The sequence below is a fragment of the Mytilus edulis genome, chromosome 4 (genome assembly GCF_963676685.1).
Source record: "Mytilus edulis chromosome 4, xbMytEdul2.2, whole genome shotgun sequence".
In the NCBI taxonomy this organism is placed as follows: domain Eukaryota; kingdom Metazoa; phylum Mollusca; class Bivalvia; order Mytilida; family Mytilidae; genus Mytilus; species Mytilus edulis.
In genome coordinates, this window is record NC_092347.1 from 7,654,623 (window position 1) to 7,675,041 (window position 20,419).

The 20,419-nt window shown below is 32.8% G+C and overlaps 1 protein-coding gene across 3 annotated transcripts in view; it reads left to right on the forward strand.

Annotated features, from left to right (window-relative positions):
* Positions 1–265: 265 nt before the first annotated feature.
* LOC139518885 (uncharacterized) overlaps positions 266–20,419 on the forward strand; it is a 28,281-nt gene continuing 8,127 nt past the window's right edge. The window contains exons 1-15 of one of the 3 annotated variants that reach the window (XM_071310555.1): positions 266–343; positions 1,931–1,994; positions 2,688–2,764; positions 3,789–3,829; positions 5,519–6,920; positions 7,285–7,355; positions 9,632–9,703; positions 10,816–10,953; positions 11,334–11,456; positions 16,139–16,210; positions 16,353–16,483; positions 16,748–16,840; positions 17,111–17,197; positions 18,338–18,448; positions 19,219–19,405. In XM_071310555.1, the coding sequence (XP_071166656.1) occupies positions 1,977–1,994; positions 2,688–2,764; positions 3,789–3,829; positions 5,519–6,920; positions 7,285–7,355; positions 9,632–9,703; positions 10,816–10,953; positions 11,334–11,456; positions 16,139–16,210; positions 16,353–16,483; positions 16,748–16,840; positions 17,111–17,197; positions 18,338–18,448; positions 19,219–19,405 (2,623 nt within the window). In that variant the 5' untranslated portion in view covers positions 266–343; positions 1,931–1,976. Of the gene's footprint in view, positions 488–1,930; positions 1,995–2,687; positions 2,765–3,788; positions 3,830–5,518; positions 6,921–7,284; positions 7,356–9,631; positions 9,704–10,815; positions 10,954–11,333; positions 11,457–16,138; positions 16,211–16,352; positions 16,484–16,747; positions 16,841–17,110; positions 17,198–18,337; positions 18,449–19,218; positions 19,406–20,419 lie in introns of all 3 variants that reach the window. The other 2 variants (XM_071310556.1, XM_071310557.1) reach the window with 2 other exon arrangements.

Below are 20,419 nucleotides of genomic sequence, written 5' to 3' on the forward strand. Positions count from 1 at the left end.
ATAATCATTTGGTAACTAATGCAATTAGTGTCTCTTCCATGCCTGTCTTGAACATAAAAACTAAACTACATATAAAATAAACAATACTCCTAATGCTCCGGTTGGTTGTCATTGTGCAACACAGTTAATAACACATATAGGAAAATCATAGAACTACATTTATCATAAAACACTGTCAAACATTCAAACATACTATCCACACTCATCTGTGTCCACACTTGTTAAGCTATAAAAATACAAGAACGACAACGCTGTAAATGTAGATATGTTAAAAATAGCCATTGGGAAACCAAAAAGTATAATTTCCTATTTAAAGAAAACACAGCTCAGAGACACACAGAATGTAAGTATGTCACACTGAGGTTTGACATTGTATATATATACCCTAGTAAATATTGCGCAATTGAAAGACTATTTTTATCAGACATTAATTGCTACCTTGCTTATCTGTTGTCATATTCAGAATTTTAATAAATCTTATATTAATGTAAGTAGTAAACCGAAGGTTATACTTTCGGTTCTGTAACTAAGACGTAATTTTTATCTGTTTTGTACGCAATTCTTCTTTTGGAACAAATAAATGTAAATGTATATACACGAATGCGTTTTTTTTTATGATAAAATCACAAGCATATTCTAATAAATGACCACCGTTTAAGGTTTGGTTTCCATATATAAATAAGATATATTGTTATCATTGTTAGTTTTTAACTTCCTTGTTCGGTTTCAATATGATACAGTGTGTCACTAAAAATGCATGTTTGTCATAATTCAATTACTAGGCATGTCCCCCCTTTTAGATATAAATAGTTATAGTGAATAACGTAAATCGTCCACCTTACGTTTGTATTTACGTTTGTATGCTACTATCATTTTATGTACATATAATTTAAAGAAGGTGATATGTGGAATGATTGCAAATGAGACAACTGTCAAGTGCTCCGGAGGGAAAGCATATTACAACTTGGAACTCTTGGTTTGATATCTTAGTTATGAGCAGCAACCCCATACCAAGAAAATAATGATAGAACACGCAAACCCTAGACTTTTGTGTCAAGTGGGAAATATATACTGCATATGCAGGCGCAATATAAATGGGAAGTTCACCATCTGAAATCATCTCTTTTATTGCAAAATATTTTGCTAATTCCCGGGCTACTCTCATTGTCTAAATAAAGATGAAAGTCAAGATACGAGGCAGACCTAACTGTAACTGTTGTATCGTGTTTGATGTCATAGATGTTTTCAACATAGTTACCAAATTTTGAACTATTTAGTGACAGGAAATAATTTATATAGCAGTAAGTAAAATAAGCGGAGGATGCTTTCTAGATTATTTTCCCTTTCCCAAAGTAGCTCCTGTATGACGTCAAACTCATTTGAACACAGTTGGTGCTCACGAGAAAGTCGATTGTCTATTGAAAAACACGTCACCAAAACGTAAAAAATAAGTTGTAAATAAAACGATCAAAAATCTTGTTGATGACTGTTTCAGATAATGTTTTGAATCAGAGTTATTTTGTACAACGTATGATTTATCGTTCTCTAAGACAAGATACCTATATCTACATTAGTCATTCTTTTTTTTAAACAAATTACAAAGCAGTACCAACTCTTTCAAATGCGTCTTTTAGTTAAGAATGGACAAATGTTGTGATAGTTAAGTGTTTAGTGTATAAAGTCAAATATTTCTATACTATTGCGAGATGTAATAATCGTAAATTGCAAGTACTCTTACATATCTTTTGATCTGTTTAGTATTTACATTTGATTAACGCCACTTTACTAGGTGCTCGATATAAGTTTATACAATTTTCAATAAATCAAGTTATAAGAAAAAGTGTTGAATGACATACAAATTGAAATACACATCTTCATACAAGTTGTTTAAACAATTGTTTATATACATATTTTTATTTTATTTTTAAAGTTGCGGATACTATAATGACCCCCATGAGTAAAATTCTGTGCTGCTGATGGATATTGACGCAAAGGTAAATTGATAGTTTTTTCAGATGTTCATCTTCATTATACCACTTCCATTGAAAACAGTTGATTGTCATTAAGTCTTATACTCCCAATACTTTAATGCTTTTAGGTTTCCTTACGTATATAATAACATATATTGTCTCAAAATATCTCTTTTTGTACGAGGCTCGAGAACCAGGATTCTTATTAGTGTAAAATAAGATGAGTGGGACAGTGCGTATCGAATGAAAATACTGTATTAGTTTCTGGATAAACATATTCATGGAAAAAAGATACAATACAACAGAAGAGTTATACAAGTGTAAAAAGAAAACAAACGGGGATCCATTCCCCAAACGTTTGTGAGTTGAGATCATTACGTCATATACGGGGTCATTAAAGGCGTGATATGATATTATTGAAAGGGAAAAGCGTGGACAGAAGCACTTTTTGTATTTTTCCAACCCTATACCATTACAAAAAGAAGCTTTTATAAATAAAACAGTAATATGAAATGTCACGCGATTGCGGTCTTGCAATCAAAATTGAGGAATTTTATTTGGTCGCATTCTCTCTATGATCATTTCATTGAAAACGGCTTATATATGAAATTATGAATTAGTTTGTGATTGATTTCTAATGTAAAATTACTATATAATCAATCTTCACTTCATATACTTGATCACTTGGTTTTTCTTTTCCCTTTCCCTTAATTGTAGCTTTCCACAATTAATCATGCAATACAGGAACTGAGACAGACACAAAGAACAATATGGGGGAAAGTACATAGGAACAGGTAATGTAAATATAGGAACAGGTAATGTAAATATAGGAACAGGTAATGTAAATATAGGAACAGGTAATGTAAATATAGGAACAGGTTATGTAAATATATGAACAGGTAATGTAAATATAGGAACAGGTAATGTAAATATAGAAACAGGTTGTATGATTGCCAATGAAACAACTCTCCAAGTTGACTTTTTCAAATTTACCTGTTGCATTTAATGAGCAATATAAACAGAAGATGTGATAAAATTGCCAGTGAGACAACTCTCAACAAGATACCAAATTACACAGAAATTAACAAACTATAGGTCAACGTACGGTCTTCAACAATGCACACAACCCATTCCACCGAGTCAGCTATAAAAGGCACCGAAATGACAATGTAAAACAATTCAAACCAGAAAACTAAAGGCCTTATTTATGTAGAAAACACAAACATGTTACACAGCAACAACAGAGGGGCGAAAGATAATAGAGGGACAGTCAAACTCATAGATCGAAAAAAAAAAATGACATCGCAATGGCAAAAAAAGAAGAGACAAATAGGTTAACAATAGAACACAATACACAACATAGAAAACTAAATGCTCAGCAACACGAACCCCACCAAAAACTGGGGCTGATCTCAGGTGGTCCGGAAGTGTAAGCAGATCCTGCTCCACATGTGGCGCCTGTTGTATTGCTCATGTTTGTTCAAACCCGGTACGCACAGAGTGGACGTGGATAAGTACTTATACATTTCCACAGAAAAAAGACACTAAATATAGATCTGAGAGTACTCTAACCAATCGGTACACATCCAACTTCCAATGGATGTAGTATAAGGACGTGATAAACAGTCATAACAAAAAACCACGACCTTGTCTAAATGACGAAATTTGTAAATTCGTATTAACAATAAATAAGAGTTATCAGCAACACATGTTTATTAGATAATTTTCTTTCTTGTAAATATATTGCTAGAAACAAATGCTCATCTTATTAAAATGTGTTTCAAAAACGCTATTATGCTATTTTCTTTTTCTATATAGCGAAGACACGTTACCTATCCTGGTTAGAAAGCAGTTTTATAGTAAGTTTGCAAAAGGGTTTATATACAAAACAGTAAAATAAAAGCCACATAAGTGGATATGTTTCTTCTTCATATTTTAAATTATTACAGTAAATCATTTTATTTCAAACATCATGAAAAATGTACAGAATGATTTAAAAAAAAAATAAAAAAAAAAATAACAAATTATATAAACGCGTTAGTCGAATAGAGACTGGCTAAATCATGGCAAAAACAAACAAAAACGCCAATAGACAAACAATCGCCACACAACATTACATAAAAAGTAAAGGTTCGCCAGAAGGGTATTCCGAGCCGGCTTACCATAAGGCATCCGTGGTGTTAGTCCCAATATGTAGACCGTTAATAAGAAACATCAAGTGGCAAGGCACAACGCGATGGGGTATTGGGTATTTGAACCTTGTCTATACCTTAATCATCACAAAGTTCGTTAGCCATCTGCCATGAAGGTTTTCTTACCATACATCTTGACTGAATATGAAATTTTGAAATTGAAATACTAGTACGTCATTTAAGGTGGTACCTAACACTACAGGGAGATAACTCTGTAAAGTCAGCTAAACGTTTTAATTACGTTGTGTTGTAAAAGGAATATTAAGCTTCTCAATGATCAAAATTGGTGTTTGTCAAATTGCTATATAACCAGTGTAATTTTTCTGACAAAACGGTTGGTTCAAAAAAATTTATATTTTAACATTAATGTTAAAGGGTCAAAGTAAATACTTTGACAAAATTTTATGAAAATTAAACGAGCCAAATTAATTTTAGTGAAAGTGTTGGGTACCACCTTAAGACTTAGGATAGACTACAAAACACAGGCATTGCAAAATTAAAAGTTTAACACTGACAACTACGATACCTATGATCAACCTTTACCTAAGTTATGGGTGTTCTTGTGTGCTCATACGTGCTCCGGAAGGGTACTTAGATCCTGCCCTTTATGTGGCATCCGCCGTGTCACTATTGGTTAGTACAAACTCGGTGTTATCTCATTCGGTGATGTGATAATTTTGGAAAAAGAGGCCATGATTGTTGCTACGACAATTGGAACATATAAATGGTCGTATGTGACACAGCTATTTCACAATGGTTAACCAACTTGGAATGACACCCTAAAACATGCTTTTGCATGAAGTTTGCTCACTTGCATAAAGGAAAAATCGGCAAGAACAGGACAACAGTTTGATTCAAAAGAACTGTTCTATGTTGCAAAATGTGTCCTCCAATATAACAAATATGCTGTGAATAAAAAAAAAATAAAAAAAAAAATCATATTGATGGTTTCAGTTTTATCAAATGTTTTGTTTGAATCAGAGTGGTTGTCTACAAAATATCAATTATCCCTTCACAAAACTAAATATTTGAATCTGCGTTGGCTATTCTGTTTTTTGTAACAAAGTTTATATCGAAAAACTAATGTAACGAAATGTTCAAAATATCTGATAAAAATGATTTTTATAGCCCTACTGATTCATTAATCTCTATGCTAAAGTTTTCGCCATCCACTGAAATTGATTAATTGTTCTATCCTAAAAAAAAAACTCAACCACATTACTCATCGTTGCACGTTATATATCCTTATACGTAATTTATATGTACCCTTTCTTGGTTCAATTAAAAACTGCTGCCTTTATCTACCATTGTACTATAACATTACTTCATCTAATCAAATATCCATATATATATTAGAACTGGAAGAGATTATACGAGATCTAGAAGACAAATATGGAAAGCATTACAGTACATTGAAAGAAGTCACAAACATGGTGGTTACATTGCTTTCGAGAGTTGATGAACTTACGATTGACATTAAAAAACTTAAACGTTTTACAAGTAGCACCAAGTCACAATTAGGGGATACAACTGATCAGAAATGCCATTTACGAAAACCACCTTCTGTTAAACCGGACGAACGAAGTGGTACTTTGCAAAATATCAATGAGGACAACGACCTTTTTGGTGGCATTTCTGGTAGGCATACAGACTCTACAAAAAATAATTTTGATTGTGGAATTTCTAGTCAAATTTCGTCTGTTGACACACAACCCGATGGACGAGAAAACTATTCGGACAACACAGACAACTTTGCACAAACAATTAACAGAATACAAAATTCAGACAGAAGAGACGGAAACTTTGTTTTCTCATCTTACGAAACACAATTAGATAGGACCAATAAAACAGACACAGAAGACAAGTTTGCAGACAAAGTTCACAGAATAAATTATTCAGACAGAAAAGATAGAAAAACTAACGTCTCATCTAACGAAGCACAAATAGATCAGCCCAACAATACTGACACCGAAGACAGTTTTTATGTTGAGGAAACACAAGATAAGGAGAATAAACATGATTCAGAGAGCAATGATAGTAACATAAATGTTTCCTTAAGCACAGCTTGTGCAGATATGAATGAAAAGAGCAATGAATCAGTTTTAAAAGATACACGTATGCTTCAAAATCAGCAGCTAGCTGATAATGTGTCAAAACTAAAGAATTTCTTAGATGTTGGAACAGTTCAAACGAAGACGGAAGATAACATTACAGCAAATCATGTAAAAAGAGTATGCAAAAACGATTCCGGATATAAACAAATACGTTCAGCAATGAGTTCTGATAACCGTGTTGCATATCATAGAACCAAGAATTCAGACACTAAAGACAGCTTTTCTGTTGAGGAAACGAAATATAAGGAAGAAATGCACGATTCAGAGGGCAATAATAACAACATTAATGTTTCATTAGACTCAGCTTGTGCAGATTCGAGTAAACTGAACGAGGAATCAGTTACCAACATTCTTCCAAATCAACCTCCACATGATAATATATCAAGACTGACGAATTCCGGAGATGTTAGAACAGTTAAAACAAAGACAAAAGAGAAGGATACACCGAGTTCCATAAATAGAGTATGCAAAAATGATTTTGGATATAAACAAAAACGTTCAGCAATGAGTTCTGATAACCGTGTGGCATATCATAACAAAGAAACATGTTTTGAGTTTGAACATGACGTGCAATCAGATAAACAGCTTCCTGAGGATCCACCTCCATTACCTAATATAAAGAATAAAAGTCACCCAACCAGAAGGTGTGTAGAGTTATTCAATAATGAAATATAATCTGATACATTATACACGTATATTGGTGAAAACGCAAGTCATAAAACTATATTATATATAGATCTTTAAATATTTAAATGACAATGCATTCAGTGAGCAGATATTGCTAAATTCTATAAATGTTGATGCAAGATAAAAGAGAAAACCACTATGCTACTGTATAAAACTAATAAAAAACATATGATAATTGGATGATACACAAAGTATAAATATGGAACGTATGTACCTGTACCGGACAGCATAAAGGAATCCGATTCATTTTGGGTAAAACCACACACACACACACAAAATTTAAAAAAATAATATTATGTTTCAGTATTTTACATTTTACAGAAAGTCAGATATAAAAAGACTGCCACTAATGAGTGAACTGGATGATTTTCCTGATGAAGAATTCGGATACAGTAAGTAAGATAAAGCTTAGGAGATGTGATATGATTTTCAATGAGACAACTATCCACCATAGTCCAAATGACAAGGATGTAGGCACCTGCAGGTCACCGCACAATCTCAACATTTAGCGAAACACATAATGCATAGTCAGCTAGAAAATACCCCGGAAAATGAGAAAAGTGAAGCAAGTCAAAAGAGGAAACCAATGACAGAATTCATGACGACACAATTAACGAAAAACCAAAATTACAAACTGCAAAAAACTTTGGATTGACACATAACGAATGTAGTGGAATTAACTATGCTTGTGAGAGTTCAATCCTACTGAAACCCGAGGAATAGTGTAAAAGTATATATATAGCATATGAACAAACTGAACACATTACTGAACACATTCAGTTGGAAATTGCTTTAATCTACACAATTTATTTGACGTAATAAGTAATGTTCCTGGAGTTCTTTTCCGAAATTCAAGATATATATGAAATAACTATGTCATTATTGGTGCGTGAGTGTACTCTGTTAACTATATCAATGATAATGGAAGGTGTGAATTCTTAAAAAGATGTTTTCCTCAGTTGCCTAAAACTGTGCTTCTGTCGGTACTTCCTTGTTACTAGTATTTAGTTTTTATGCCACCCCCCACCCCCGCCCCGCCGTAGTGGAGTGGCATATAACTTTAGTTTGCCGAAACCACATGTTATGAATCTTTTACAATATGTGTATCACCCGCAAACACAAATCAGTTTTGAACTTTGTTGGCAATACTTTCTCTGTTCTAAAGCTATGCATCTTTACAAATGGAAAACATGTTTTCATTTTTATGCCCCACCTACGATAGTAGAGGGGCATTATGTTTTCTGGTCTGTGCGTCCGTTCGTCCGTCCGTCCGTTCGTTCGTTCGTCCGTCCGTTCGTTCGTTTGTCCGTCTGTCCCGCTTCAGGTTAAAGTTTTTGGTCAAGGTAGTTTTTGATGAAGTTGAAGTCCAATCGACTTCTAACTTAGTATACATGTTCCCTATGATATGATCTTTTTTAATTTTAATGCCAAATTAGAGGGTTTACCCCAATTTCACGGTCCACTGAACATAGAAAATGATAGTGCGAGTGGGGCATTCGTGTACTGGGGACACATTCTTGTTGTTCTCTAACTTTAGTTTGCCTCAACAGAATGTTATGAAACTTATACACACTATGGTTATAACCACAACACTAATTAGTTTGAATTTTAGTGGCGTCACCTTTTCCGTTCTAGACTTGTGCACTTTTGCAAATGGTAAAAAATACTGAATTTTTCGTTTCCATTTGCTAACTTAAGTGTGCCTCAACCAAATGTTATAAATGTACACAATGCTTATTAGCTCAAAATACAGACCTAGTATAAATTTTGATAGCGCCACTTTTACAGTTTTTTTTTAGTTATGGCCCTTTATAACGTGATATGCAAGCGGGGGAAATATCTGTGTCCTATGGACATATTAACCATTTATTTACGTTTGCATTCAATATTTGTACTAGATATTATAGCATATAATAATAAAGAGTGCAGTTGATTGACATTTTAACACGTATATGAATATGTTATAACTTTCCTTTTTCCTTTCTATAAAGTCACCCTTGTATCTTGACGTGAATAAAACTACCTTCTCAATCATCGTTTTCGGCTTAATTATATGCATGGACTAAACAGAAAATCTCTACGTACCATTTAAAACTTTCGGTATTGGACTCTCATTTCAGAATAGATTATCTGTCATAAAAGAGGGACGAAAGATACCAGAGGGACATTCAAACTCATAGATAGAAAAAAAACTGACACCGGCATGGTAAAAAAAGAAAAAGACAAACAGACAAATAATATTACACAATAATTTCTATGAAAAATACCAATGCACCTGCTTTAAATGAGGCACAGGCATTTGTCAATTTTGATAATCTCCTGACTGACTGACCAATTCGCATGATTGTTTACATTGATTTTTAATCTGAAGTCGGTATAATTCGGTCTGTCGGTTTGACTGAATGTGACGAAACTGTATTCGAAAGATGTGCCTTAATTAAGGGAATATTTTTGTCTCAACTTATAAACAGCTGTAAATAAACTCGTCATTTATTCTGGTACCAGAAATAAAACTTTGTAACATATTAATCGTGCCATTATAGTATAATAAAGGAAACGTTAGGTTTAGTAAGCGAATGTACATGATGAAATGAGTAAAAAGAATAATAAAAAACGCAAATATGATATGCAATAAAATATATACTAGTAGTGTTTTTCATTTAAACAGATCCAGGTCTGTTCAGCCAACCAAGATCTACAAGAGAATGGATGTCATACGCTGAACAACTGAGGAAACATGGTAAGCGTATAAGTATAAGATGGAAACTCAAATTTGCACCAACTATATATGTAACAAATGGTTTAGTGAGAATAAACATATATGCAAGCCTCAAGATTTGTGTAACGATACTGGTAATAGTTATACACGAAAAAGATGCAATGATTTCTTATTGACAAAGCTAATATCCCAGGACAACACACACATATTGCCGGTGTAATAATGCGATTATCGATAATACCCACCAAACAAACAAATGTATTTTGTCACTATCTTATTTGTCTACGCAGCTATTATATGTAATATATTAAAAGTAAAATTCACTAAAATACTGAACTCCGAGGAAAATTCAAACGAAAAGTCCCTAATTCAATGGAAAAATCAAAACGAAACGAATGGATAACAATTGTCATATTCGTGACCCGGTTAAGGTAGATTCATGGTATACCGCCATCTTGGATTGTACAATCACAGTACGAAATAGGTCTAGTTTTCTTTCCAAATCTGCAAATTTGGAGACATATTTGCATTTTAATGGCTAGACTGTTTATTTATATACAGAAAACATGGTGATTTATTGTATTATCCAAAACATTTAAACAAATATCATTTTCTTTTGTTTTTAGAATCATTTTTTCAAATAAGCCATTTAAGGGGAGATAACTCTTTTAGTAAACTAAATATACTGAACTGATAGGGATTTTTTTTATTTTTACTTGTAGCAAGAAAACAAGATCGGTGAACCCAATTTCTTTTTATTTTCTTGAAACATAAATAAAAACTATCTTCTCACATTTTCTTTCAAAATTCTATGTCAAAGATTTTTTTTTATACACACAAATGTGTTTTTTCATGAACAATCTAACCAAATTTAGGCAATTTTCAACGACTCACAGATTGACAAATAGCACGCTGACCCATACTTTTTATTATATTTTTGAAAAACGCATAGTAAAATCTTCATTTTGGCAAATTATAAGAAATTCTGTCTCTAAAAGTCTTTACTTATGATCTACCATAAGTGTAAGCGTAAGTGTAAGTTAGAACTGTTGGTCACAAACGTATTCTCACTGTTATGTCTTTTTTCCTCTATCACTAACTTATTCTACTAGCCTTTGTAATTTCTTTTACAGCGATGTTTCGATTGCAGTCTGGAAAGGTAAAGCGCGGAAGACGTGGACATGATGTTACTTTAGTGTTAGATTGCTCTGAACGGATGAGAGGCCAAAAATTTGACTGTATGATCGAAGCAGCAAAGACTTATGTGACGGGTAACAATTTCAAATGTCGAGAATATCTATGCATAACTTAACCTTATCTTACTTTTTCAGAATTGGTAGGCTTGTTCATAAAACGACTGTGTTGAAAGTTGTTTAAACGGCAATTAAACAAATAATGTTCCCCTCTTCAAAATGATTCCACATTCGTTTGAATTTTCAAACATTGTAGGGATTTTTAGGAGACAAATGTATGTTCGAATTATTCGTTATTTATGAGCGCATATTTATTCATGAAGTGAACAAACTTTTTTTTTATTGTCCTCTTCACGTAATGTTAACGTGTGGATTTATTTCATTTCTTATCACAATATATGATTGTGTTCTTGATTAAACCGCAGCGCAATATACCAATTTTAAAGTTTCCGTTTCAGGCATTCAAAGAGTTAGCATGACTGGAATGTTAGAAGATAATATTGGTCTGGCTGTTTTTGGAAGAACGTCTAGTTTGATTGTACAATCTACATGTGATTACGATTTAGTGTTGACGGAGATGGGTGAGTACAACATATGTGTTATCTGGCTTTTAGAAAGAAGAGACGTCAATAGAAAAATAAAGTTATCAGGAATAAAACATGCGCGTGTGGGATATATGAACAGTGCAAGTGATTAAATATGGAATTATTATGTTTTGACATTTTTAGTTTCTAAATAATAATGATCATCTTCGCTAGCCTAGGGTTATGATCCACTCCCGCTCTCTCCACCTTTGGTGGATTGAAATAAAATTTCGGAGACACATGATAAGGATTTTCATTGGTTGCAGTCGAAACTCGCTGCATCCAATCAAAAAGCGTCTATAACATGATCACGTGTAAATGTAGAAGGTGTTTGTAAACAATTGCCACGTGTTTATTGTGCAACAAGTCTTTACATCCCTAAACATACGACTATATTTAGTGACAGCTTGAATGTTTTTAATCAACTAATAGAAGTTCCTTTGTATGTTTCATGCACAAATGCATGAATTTTGACGTATATTTTCGTTTCCGGTTTTACCAATTGTGTACAATATAGACTCTACCGTGTTTTTACCTCCAAATTGAAGAGTTCAAGTGCTCCCATTGGTCAAGAATAATGTATTCGGAATGGGCGTGACTTTAATCTTCTGATAGATGGCGCAACATTGTTTTCACAAATGTTGGCCTAATCTGCCAAGGGTGGAGAGAGCGGGAGTCGATTGTAATCCTTGGCTTGCGATGATGAATAATGATGGGGTATGACGTTTTTGTACAAATTCGTCTCTGCCCTTTGGCGTTCTTGAAAGTACTAGCATCAACATGACTATTTAGTAGTTTTATTACGGGAACAGTTCAAGTTCACCATCAATGACATAGTCACCAGTACGTTATGTTGAGTTTATATTGAACTTTGGTATACGATTTTATCAAAACTAATTTTCCATTCAAATTACGAGTCTGTTGAAGATTCTTAGAGCTAAAGGAACATAAAATGATCAATTCTTGTCCAACAAATCGACTCAAATTCTCAAGTCGACATGGTTGTCGTCTATTTATGTGGTTCCTAAGTGTTTCTCGTTTACTCGTTTTTTTTTTTTATATAAATCAGACCGTTGGTTTTCCCATTTGGATGGTTTTACACTAGTTATTATTGAGACCCTTTATAGCTTACTGTTCGGTGTGAGACTAGGCTCCGTGTTGAAGACCGTACCTTGACCTATAATGGTTTAATTTTATAATTGTAACTTGGATAGCGAGTTGTCTCATTGGTACTTATACCACATTTTCCTATATCTATATATAGTAATAATATATAACGCATATGAGAATAACATTAGTTCAATGTTATACATTAAACAAGTATAGATAGATAAATTGTTTCAACGCCACTTACAGCACTATGCAATCAAGTGGCGGTTTGTTTTCATAAGGGAAATACGCCGGAGTACCCAGGGAGAACCAACGACCTTCAGAAGGGAAACTGGCAATTCTATTCAATTGAGGTTGGAGTCGAGTGGAACTGTTACGTAGAGTATTCGAACTGACAACCTCAGTGTTGACAGGCTAGTGATACAGTAGAACTTTCGACTACATATGCCACTAGACCACAGAAATCCCATAAAGCAACGCACATTATCGGATAAAGCATCAATATGTTGGGACTTGACAAAATCTGATTAACATCAAATAACATCTATTAACTACTAGAGTAGTCAATTTGCATGTGATAACATCTACTGTACCAACGTTAGGCCACTATATTCACACATCAACAATTAATGTATATCTAGTGAAAGAGGGACGAAAGATACCAAAGGGACAGTCAAACTCATAAATCTAAAACAAACTGACAACTCCATGGCTAAAAATGAAAAAGACAAACAGAAAAACAATAGTACACACGACACAACATAGAAAACTAAAGAATAAACAACACGAACCCCACCAAAAACTAGGGGTGATCTCAGGTGCTCCGGAAGGGTAAGCAGATCCTGCTCCACATGTGGATGTTCGAGACAAAAAAAATTGTAAATATTAAAATATATAATTTTGACCTGATAAAAATGGTAATAGATAGAAAAAAAGCAATTAGATACTAATAGCACGTGTAATAGTAAAACGACGGAAGTTCGGCTTGATTTATATAATGAATTAAAAAAATGTACATCACCATATAAAGGCAACAGTAGTATACCGCTGTTCAAAAGTCATAAATCTATTGAGAAAAAACCAAATCCAGGTTACAAAATAAAACGAGGGGAACACATCAACATAAGACAAAAGAACAACACAACAGAAACACTAGGGTGTGCTGTAACCTGTTTAAGAATGGATGTTCTGGCTCTTTTATAACTTTATTTTTAGCTCACCTGGCCTAAAGGGCCAAGTGAGTTTTTCTCATCACTTGACGTCCTTCGTCTGTCGTCGTCCGTCGTCGTCGTCCGTTAACTTTTACAAAGATCTTCTCCTCTGAAATTACTGGGCCAAATTAAACCAAACTTTACCTAAACATCCTTAGGGTATCTAGTTTAAAAATGATCCGATGACCCCGCCGATCATCCAAGATGACCGCCATGGCTAAACATAGAACATGGGGTAAAATGCAGGTTTTGTGATTTTTTTTTGAAACGAAAGCATTTAGAGCAAATCTGACATGAATAAATAGTTTATTAGGTCAAGATCTATTCGCTCTGAAATGTTCATACGCATCAAAAAACCTGGGCTCTCGGTCATAAAACTTTACTAAGTACTCCGAGTACAAAATAAGTGCTCTAAACACAAAATCCAGTATTTTGATTGGTTGATTCTTGAGTCTGAGTACAAAAATCGTGCTCGAAAGTTTTATGACCGCAAGGCCTGTATTTGGGTTGCTGCCTCTGAGAATGGAAATGGGGAATGTGTCAAAGAGACAACAACCCGACTAGAGAACAGACAACAGCAGAAGGTCACCTATGCAGCGGGAAACTCCCGCATCCGGAGTCGTCAATCAGCGGGCCTCTAAACAAATATCTATACAAGTACAGTAATAATGGACGCCATACTAACTTCCGAATTATACACAAGAAACTAAAATTGAAAATCATACAAGACTACCAAACCCCAGAGGCTCCTGACTTGGGTCAGGCGCAAAAATGCGGCGGGGTTAAACATGTTTTTGAGATCTTAACCATCCCCCTATATCTATAGCCAATGTAGAAAAGTAAATGCATAACAATACGCACATTAAAATTCAGTTCAAGAGAATTCTGAGTCCGTTGTCAGAAGAGCTAACAAAAGAAAATAAACAAAATGACATTAATACATAAATAACAACATACTACTGCAGTTACTGACATGCCAGCTCCAGACCTCAATTAAACTGATTGAAAAATTATGTCTTCATTATATGAATATCAAACACAATCCCTCCCGTTGGGGGTTTAGTATTATACCATCATAAAATATATGAGAAGAACATAACCTGTGTCATGCCAACAACTCGTTTTTAAATAAATGGTGCAAAGAGCCTAAAAGTTAATCCATATTTAAGCCAAAATATGCAATCTTTAATGACATGCCAACAGTATCGTACCTATATCCCTTCTTAATAAGTGTGTTTTAAGGTTTTGGTAGCTTTTGAGGTGAATACAGACATTTTTGTGCTTTTAAAGAATATCACCATAAAAGATTGGATTTAAAATAACTGAACGTATAAGATGTCTGCATGTTGAGTTATATTTACGAATGATGTCCTTGTACCGATGATAAAGTTTAGTAGATGTTTGACTAGGTTGTGATATCGAAAACCCTGGTGTAATAATTTTCCAGTAATACATATAAATTTCTCTCGCTAAAATCTAAAACGTTGTTACATACAAGAGCGAATCGTACAAGTTGAGATATATAAACACAGTAAGATTGTGACAATGAAACTTCACCATCTAAAAATGGATAATTAATGATAGGAAATGAAAAATTATCTCTTTCATCAAAATGTTTTGTATTAAGCTTTCCGTTATTGATATAAATGTCAAGATCGAGTAAAGGGCAGTGGTCTTTGCAGTTTTTGGTTATTATCTTGAATATTATAATAGATAGAGATAAATTGTAAAAGCAAAATTGTTCAGCAAAGTAAGCTTTACAAAAAGTAATTTTTGCAATCTTTTACAAAAAGTCTTCCCTGAACCTACTAGGTCAAATTTAACTATACTTTGCGAAAATCATCCTTAGGGTATCTAATTTAAAAAATGTATCGATGATCCCGCCAATCACCAAGATGGCCGTCATTGCTAAAAATGGAACACTGGGTAAAATTCAGTTTTTGGAATATATCTCTGAAACTAAAGCATTTAGAGCAACTTCGACATTGAGTAAAACAAAATACTAGGGCAATCTCTCTGCCTTCAAATTTTCAGACGCACCAGACACCCCGTTGTTGGGTTGCTGACTCTTAATTGGTAATTTTAAGGAAATTTTGCTGTTTGTTGGTTATTATCTTGAATATAATAATAGATAAAGAAAACTGTAATCAGCAAAAGTGTTCAGCAAAGTAAGCTCTACAAAAAAGTAAGCATGACCAAAATGACGAATTCTATTTTGGTCTTAATATTGAATTTCATTTGTTTAATACGCACTGCACCACATATACCAGGGTGAGTGACACAGGATCTTGAGAGCCGCTAGTTTCATAAGTTATTATGTTTGAATCATAGTATGTGCTCTTTCAAATTCTTTTATAGGTCAGTTGAAGCCTGAAGGAGAAGCACCATTGGTTGGAGGGTTGTTGATGGGACTTGCTGGGGCGCTAGGAGGTAAATAATGATTTAAAAAAAATCATAAGTTATGTCATGATCTATTTTTAGTTTCACTTCGAAGTCGAAATACTGCAACATGTTTATTTAATAGAATCATGTTCAATTATCATAACCAATTATTGTGCTTTCTCTAAAACAGGTGGTACTTCACGGATATTTGATAATGAAGTTCCTGGCTACATGATAGTCTTTACCGATGGGTTGTCTGCAAGTATTCACCCAGAACTAGACACAGATATTAACTCTTCCTATCTTACAGGAGATTTTCAGGTTAGTCAGATTAAATTGATATATTTGAACAAAGAGTTAAAGTTAAAATTTTATGGTTAAAATAATATCGGCACTGCTACCTATTTTCTGATTATCTTATAATGAATACATTGGTTTTTTTTACCACGATTTATTCTCACAATAACATATTGCTGCTTCTAAACATACAATTTCGAGTTCAACCTTTTGTTTTATCAATTAAGAACAAATAAATTTCAGGCAAATATATTTGTGTAACCGTATTTTTATTATTTTATTTTATAGAAGCATGCTGAGATAAGCAGTGTAATAAAGCAAATAGCTTGTTATGCAGTTAAGATTTTTTATGTGCCCGTTAGTGACAACGAACGAAACGAGGTAACCAAAATAATATAAACTGTGTTTCATTTATTTTATATAATTGCGTAAAATAACTTTTTATTTACATGTCCTCTCCTAAATTATTCCGGCCATATTATTTCTGCTTTATATTCAAATTCTCCATTAATGTTTCTTTTTCAATATGAAATCGAAAATTGTACCTTTTTAGTATAAGTTGATATATACTGCTACCTATTTAGAATATATTCGTCTACAAATAAATTCAAATACAATTGTTACGAAATAATTATGTTATGTTTATTGAAGGTAATGGAAGATGCAGTTAGTGAAACAAATGGCAAAGTCATTTATAGTAAAGAAATACATCGTTTAATCAGAATGACACAAGTTATGGTAATTATAATATAGTATATTGTCATAAAGGACGGAAGTAAATTCATGACATTGATATATGGATGAATATAATCTTGTTTTCATTTAATTTCATGTTTAATATTTCGAATATAACTTTTTTTCAAAATCGTTCTCATTAAAAAGTTAAATCACAAAAATGCTCATATCCAAGGAAAATTTAAAACGGAAAGTCCCTAATCAAATGGAATAATAAAAACTCAAACACATCAAATAAATGGACAACAATTGTCATAATCCTGATTTAAAACAGAAATTTTCATTTGTTGAAAGCTGATCCTAGACCGAAATGCAAAAACATTTAAATCTTTTGTGAAACAGTTTGTGTGTATTCTTGTGATAAGCGGTACTGTTTCGTCGCTGTTTAATGAATAAAAATACTACGATATGCTTAAAGTAACATTATGGTACCAAATTTATAAAAACTGATGCACGTGTTGAAATAAAAGTCTCTTTAGTGATGATCGATGACAAAATATCTAAAATTCTAAAACCTAATATAGACGTTGAAGACCTGCTCAAAACCAACAAAAAAGGACAAACAGAAAATCCAAACCAGGTTAAGAATCAGATAAAAGTTACATTCCTGAATACAAAGTCATTTTGATTTTTTATATGATCATATTTAAAAACCGCAGTCAATAATTCGATAAATTTACCGAAAGAACGAACATGACTGATGAACTTACTGTTCAGACTGTTTAGATGTTGTTCATTTCAAAACTAAAGTTAAAGACTAAAATTATTTTACCAGTTTAATCGTGATTCCTATCTGAAAGTTTTTCAGTGAACATTATACATTCTGTTTGTGAAATGGACAAAAATAAACTTTGAAATTGACAAAAATAAACTTTGAAATTGACAAAAATAAACTTTGAAATTGACAAAAATAAACTTTGAAATTGACAAAAATAAACTTGTTTTGGATAAAATCTGATTTAAAACAACTCAGTTTGATTCCCTTTGAAATACCGACTGTCTATTGATATATAGTAGTAGTTATGTTTTTCAAACAATCAGTTGAGCTATCATATAGTTTTTTTTAATTGTGCGAATTTACAATAAAAATTAAAACATTTTTTTTTTAAGAATTAGCTTATTTAATCTGTTCAATTGATTTAGTTTTTAGCAGCACAAGTAGCATCAGAGTTGAGACACTTAGACCAAAATCCTACTACAGAACTTGTACGAAGTAGTATTATTGAAAGGACATCGAATCCAGAGGATGTACATGTGAGATTCATATATAGTTAAAAAGAAATAATTCTGATTTAGATATATATTGAAACTTTGCAACGATTTTTTTGGGAAATTGATTAAATGCCATTCATTTATTTAAAGTTTTTAACATTCTACATGGTTTGATCTCGTGGATAGTTGTCTTATTTACAATCATACCACATTTTCTTATTTGATATTAAAACATAAAAATCTCATTTATTCTCGATCTGAATATTCTATGATGTGTTTCCCTTTGTTTAAGTTTGTAATTCCGATTCATTTTCTCTCAATCGATTTATGACTTTTGAATAGCGGTAAAATACTGTTGCCTTTATTACGCAGTAAAGTATATTCTTTCTGTCCGATTTCATTATGATACATGTCTGTCTAGCTGATATCTAGACTTGTGTTATCTTCAAAATATTTATTAGCCCATAACGGTTTTAAAAATATGAACAACCACCAATTAGACATTTCTCCTTGGAACATTTGAAGCATTGTCCCATCTTCAATTACTTTAGATAACATAATGCTATAAGATATGAATTATATCAACGTTGAAACAAGATTTTCGAAGATGATTCTACGAGTGTTCAACTTAGAAAGAACAGATTTTGATAAAAATGTAGATTTAGAGTTTTATAAAATGTGTGCTACATTCTAATGTCTTGGTGAAACTAAATTGACAGTTATTAATTTTTAAATGATTAAATGATTAAATGACAAACACAAATTACCACTCAACATACTCATAATAAATATTCCTGGACTCAAAATTTCAGGAAGATTGTATTGATTTAGTTATGGAGTTTCTAACACCTCTTTTCACTGAGAAAAGAAGAGGTTTTTTCACTGAACTGAAATTTCAATCGTTCCAACTCGGAGACAGAGTACGACGGGGTCCTAACTGGGTTTATAACGACCAAGATTCTGGTCTCGCGGGAACGGTTGTTGGACAAACATTTGAGGGTAAGATATGTTTTTCAGTATAGTGGTATACATGTTTATAATCTATTAACTTTTTAAAGATTATTGTCATACTAGCTTAAAGAGGGAACGCCGACGAATCTTATATAAATGAAACAAACAAGGAAAAAAGTCTATGTATTTGATTCAAAATTACAAATAGGGAAATACAAAGACAAATGAAAGTACGTCAAATAAATTTCAAGTAACAAAACTAACGCAGCAACTATAATCGAACAAATTACTAAATGTAACGATACTTTACGATTAATTACCTCATTTACTAACGAGGAATACTGCTTTCTCAAAAGTTGCTAAGACAGGGCTATGAATTAATCAAATTAAGGTCACCACTCAAGAAATTTTACGGTCGCCATCATGAGCTAATTGGCCATTATGACAAAAGTGTGTCAGAAATCATATCTGATATTCTTCCTCAGTCATAATAACCTTCCATCATTGCCGAACTGAACAAAGAAATAACACGACGGGTGCCGTATACGGTGCAGGAAATGCTTACTCTTCCGGAGCACCTGATTTCACTCCCGGTTTTTAGTGGAGTTCGTGTTGTTTCTTATTTATTATTTTTACCTGTTGATGTAAATGACCTTTGGTTTTATGAGTCTTTGTTTACTCCTTGGTTTTGATTGTTAATGTCTTACTAACGAATATAAGATGGATGATTTTGAACACTAACGTTTAAACTCACCAAGTTCACAAGATAATACATAGGCATTTTGAGATATATTTTTAAAGAGACATTATAAGAATAGCCCAAAACCACTCAATAGATTTTCTTGAAAGATCTTGCCAGTAAGAATTACAATATGTATTTTCTCATAATTTATTAAAATATTAATTCATGAACATTATCAAACAATTTACTACTTGGCCTATGGTACTCGATAGGGACAAACAGTGGTCCAAAACCACAAGATTAAAAACTTTATGGTTATAAAGTGTGTTTTTTTTAAATACAACAAACGCAAACAAAACATGTTCATGGAAAAGTAACAC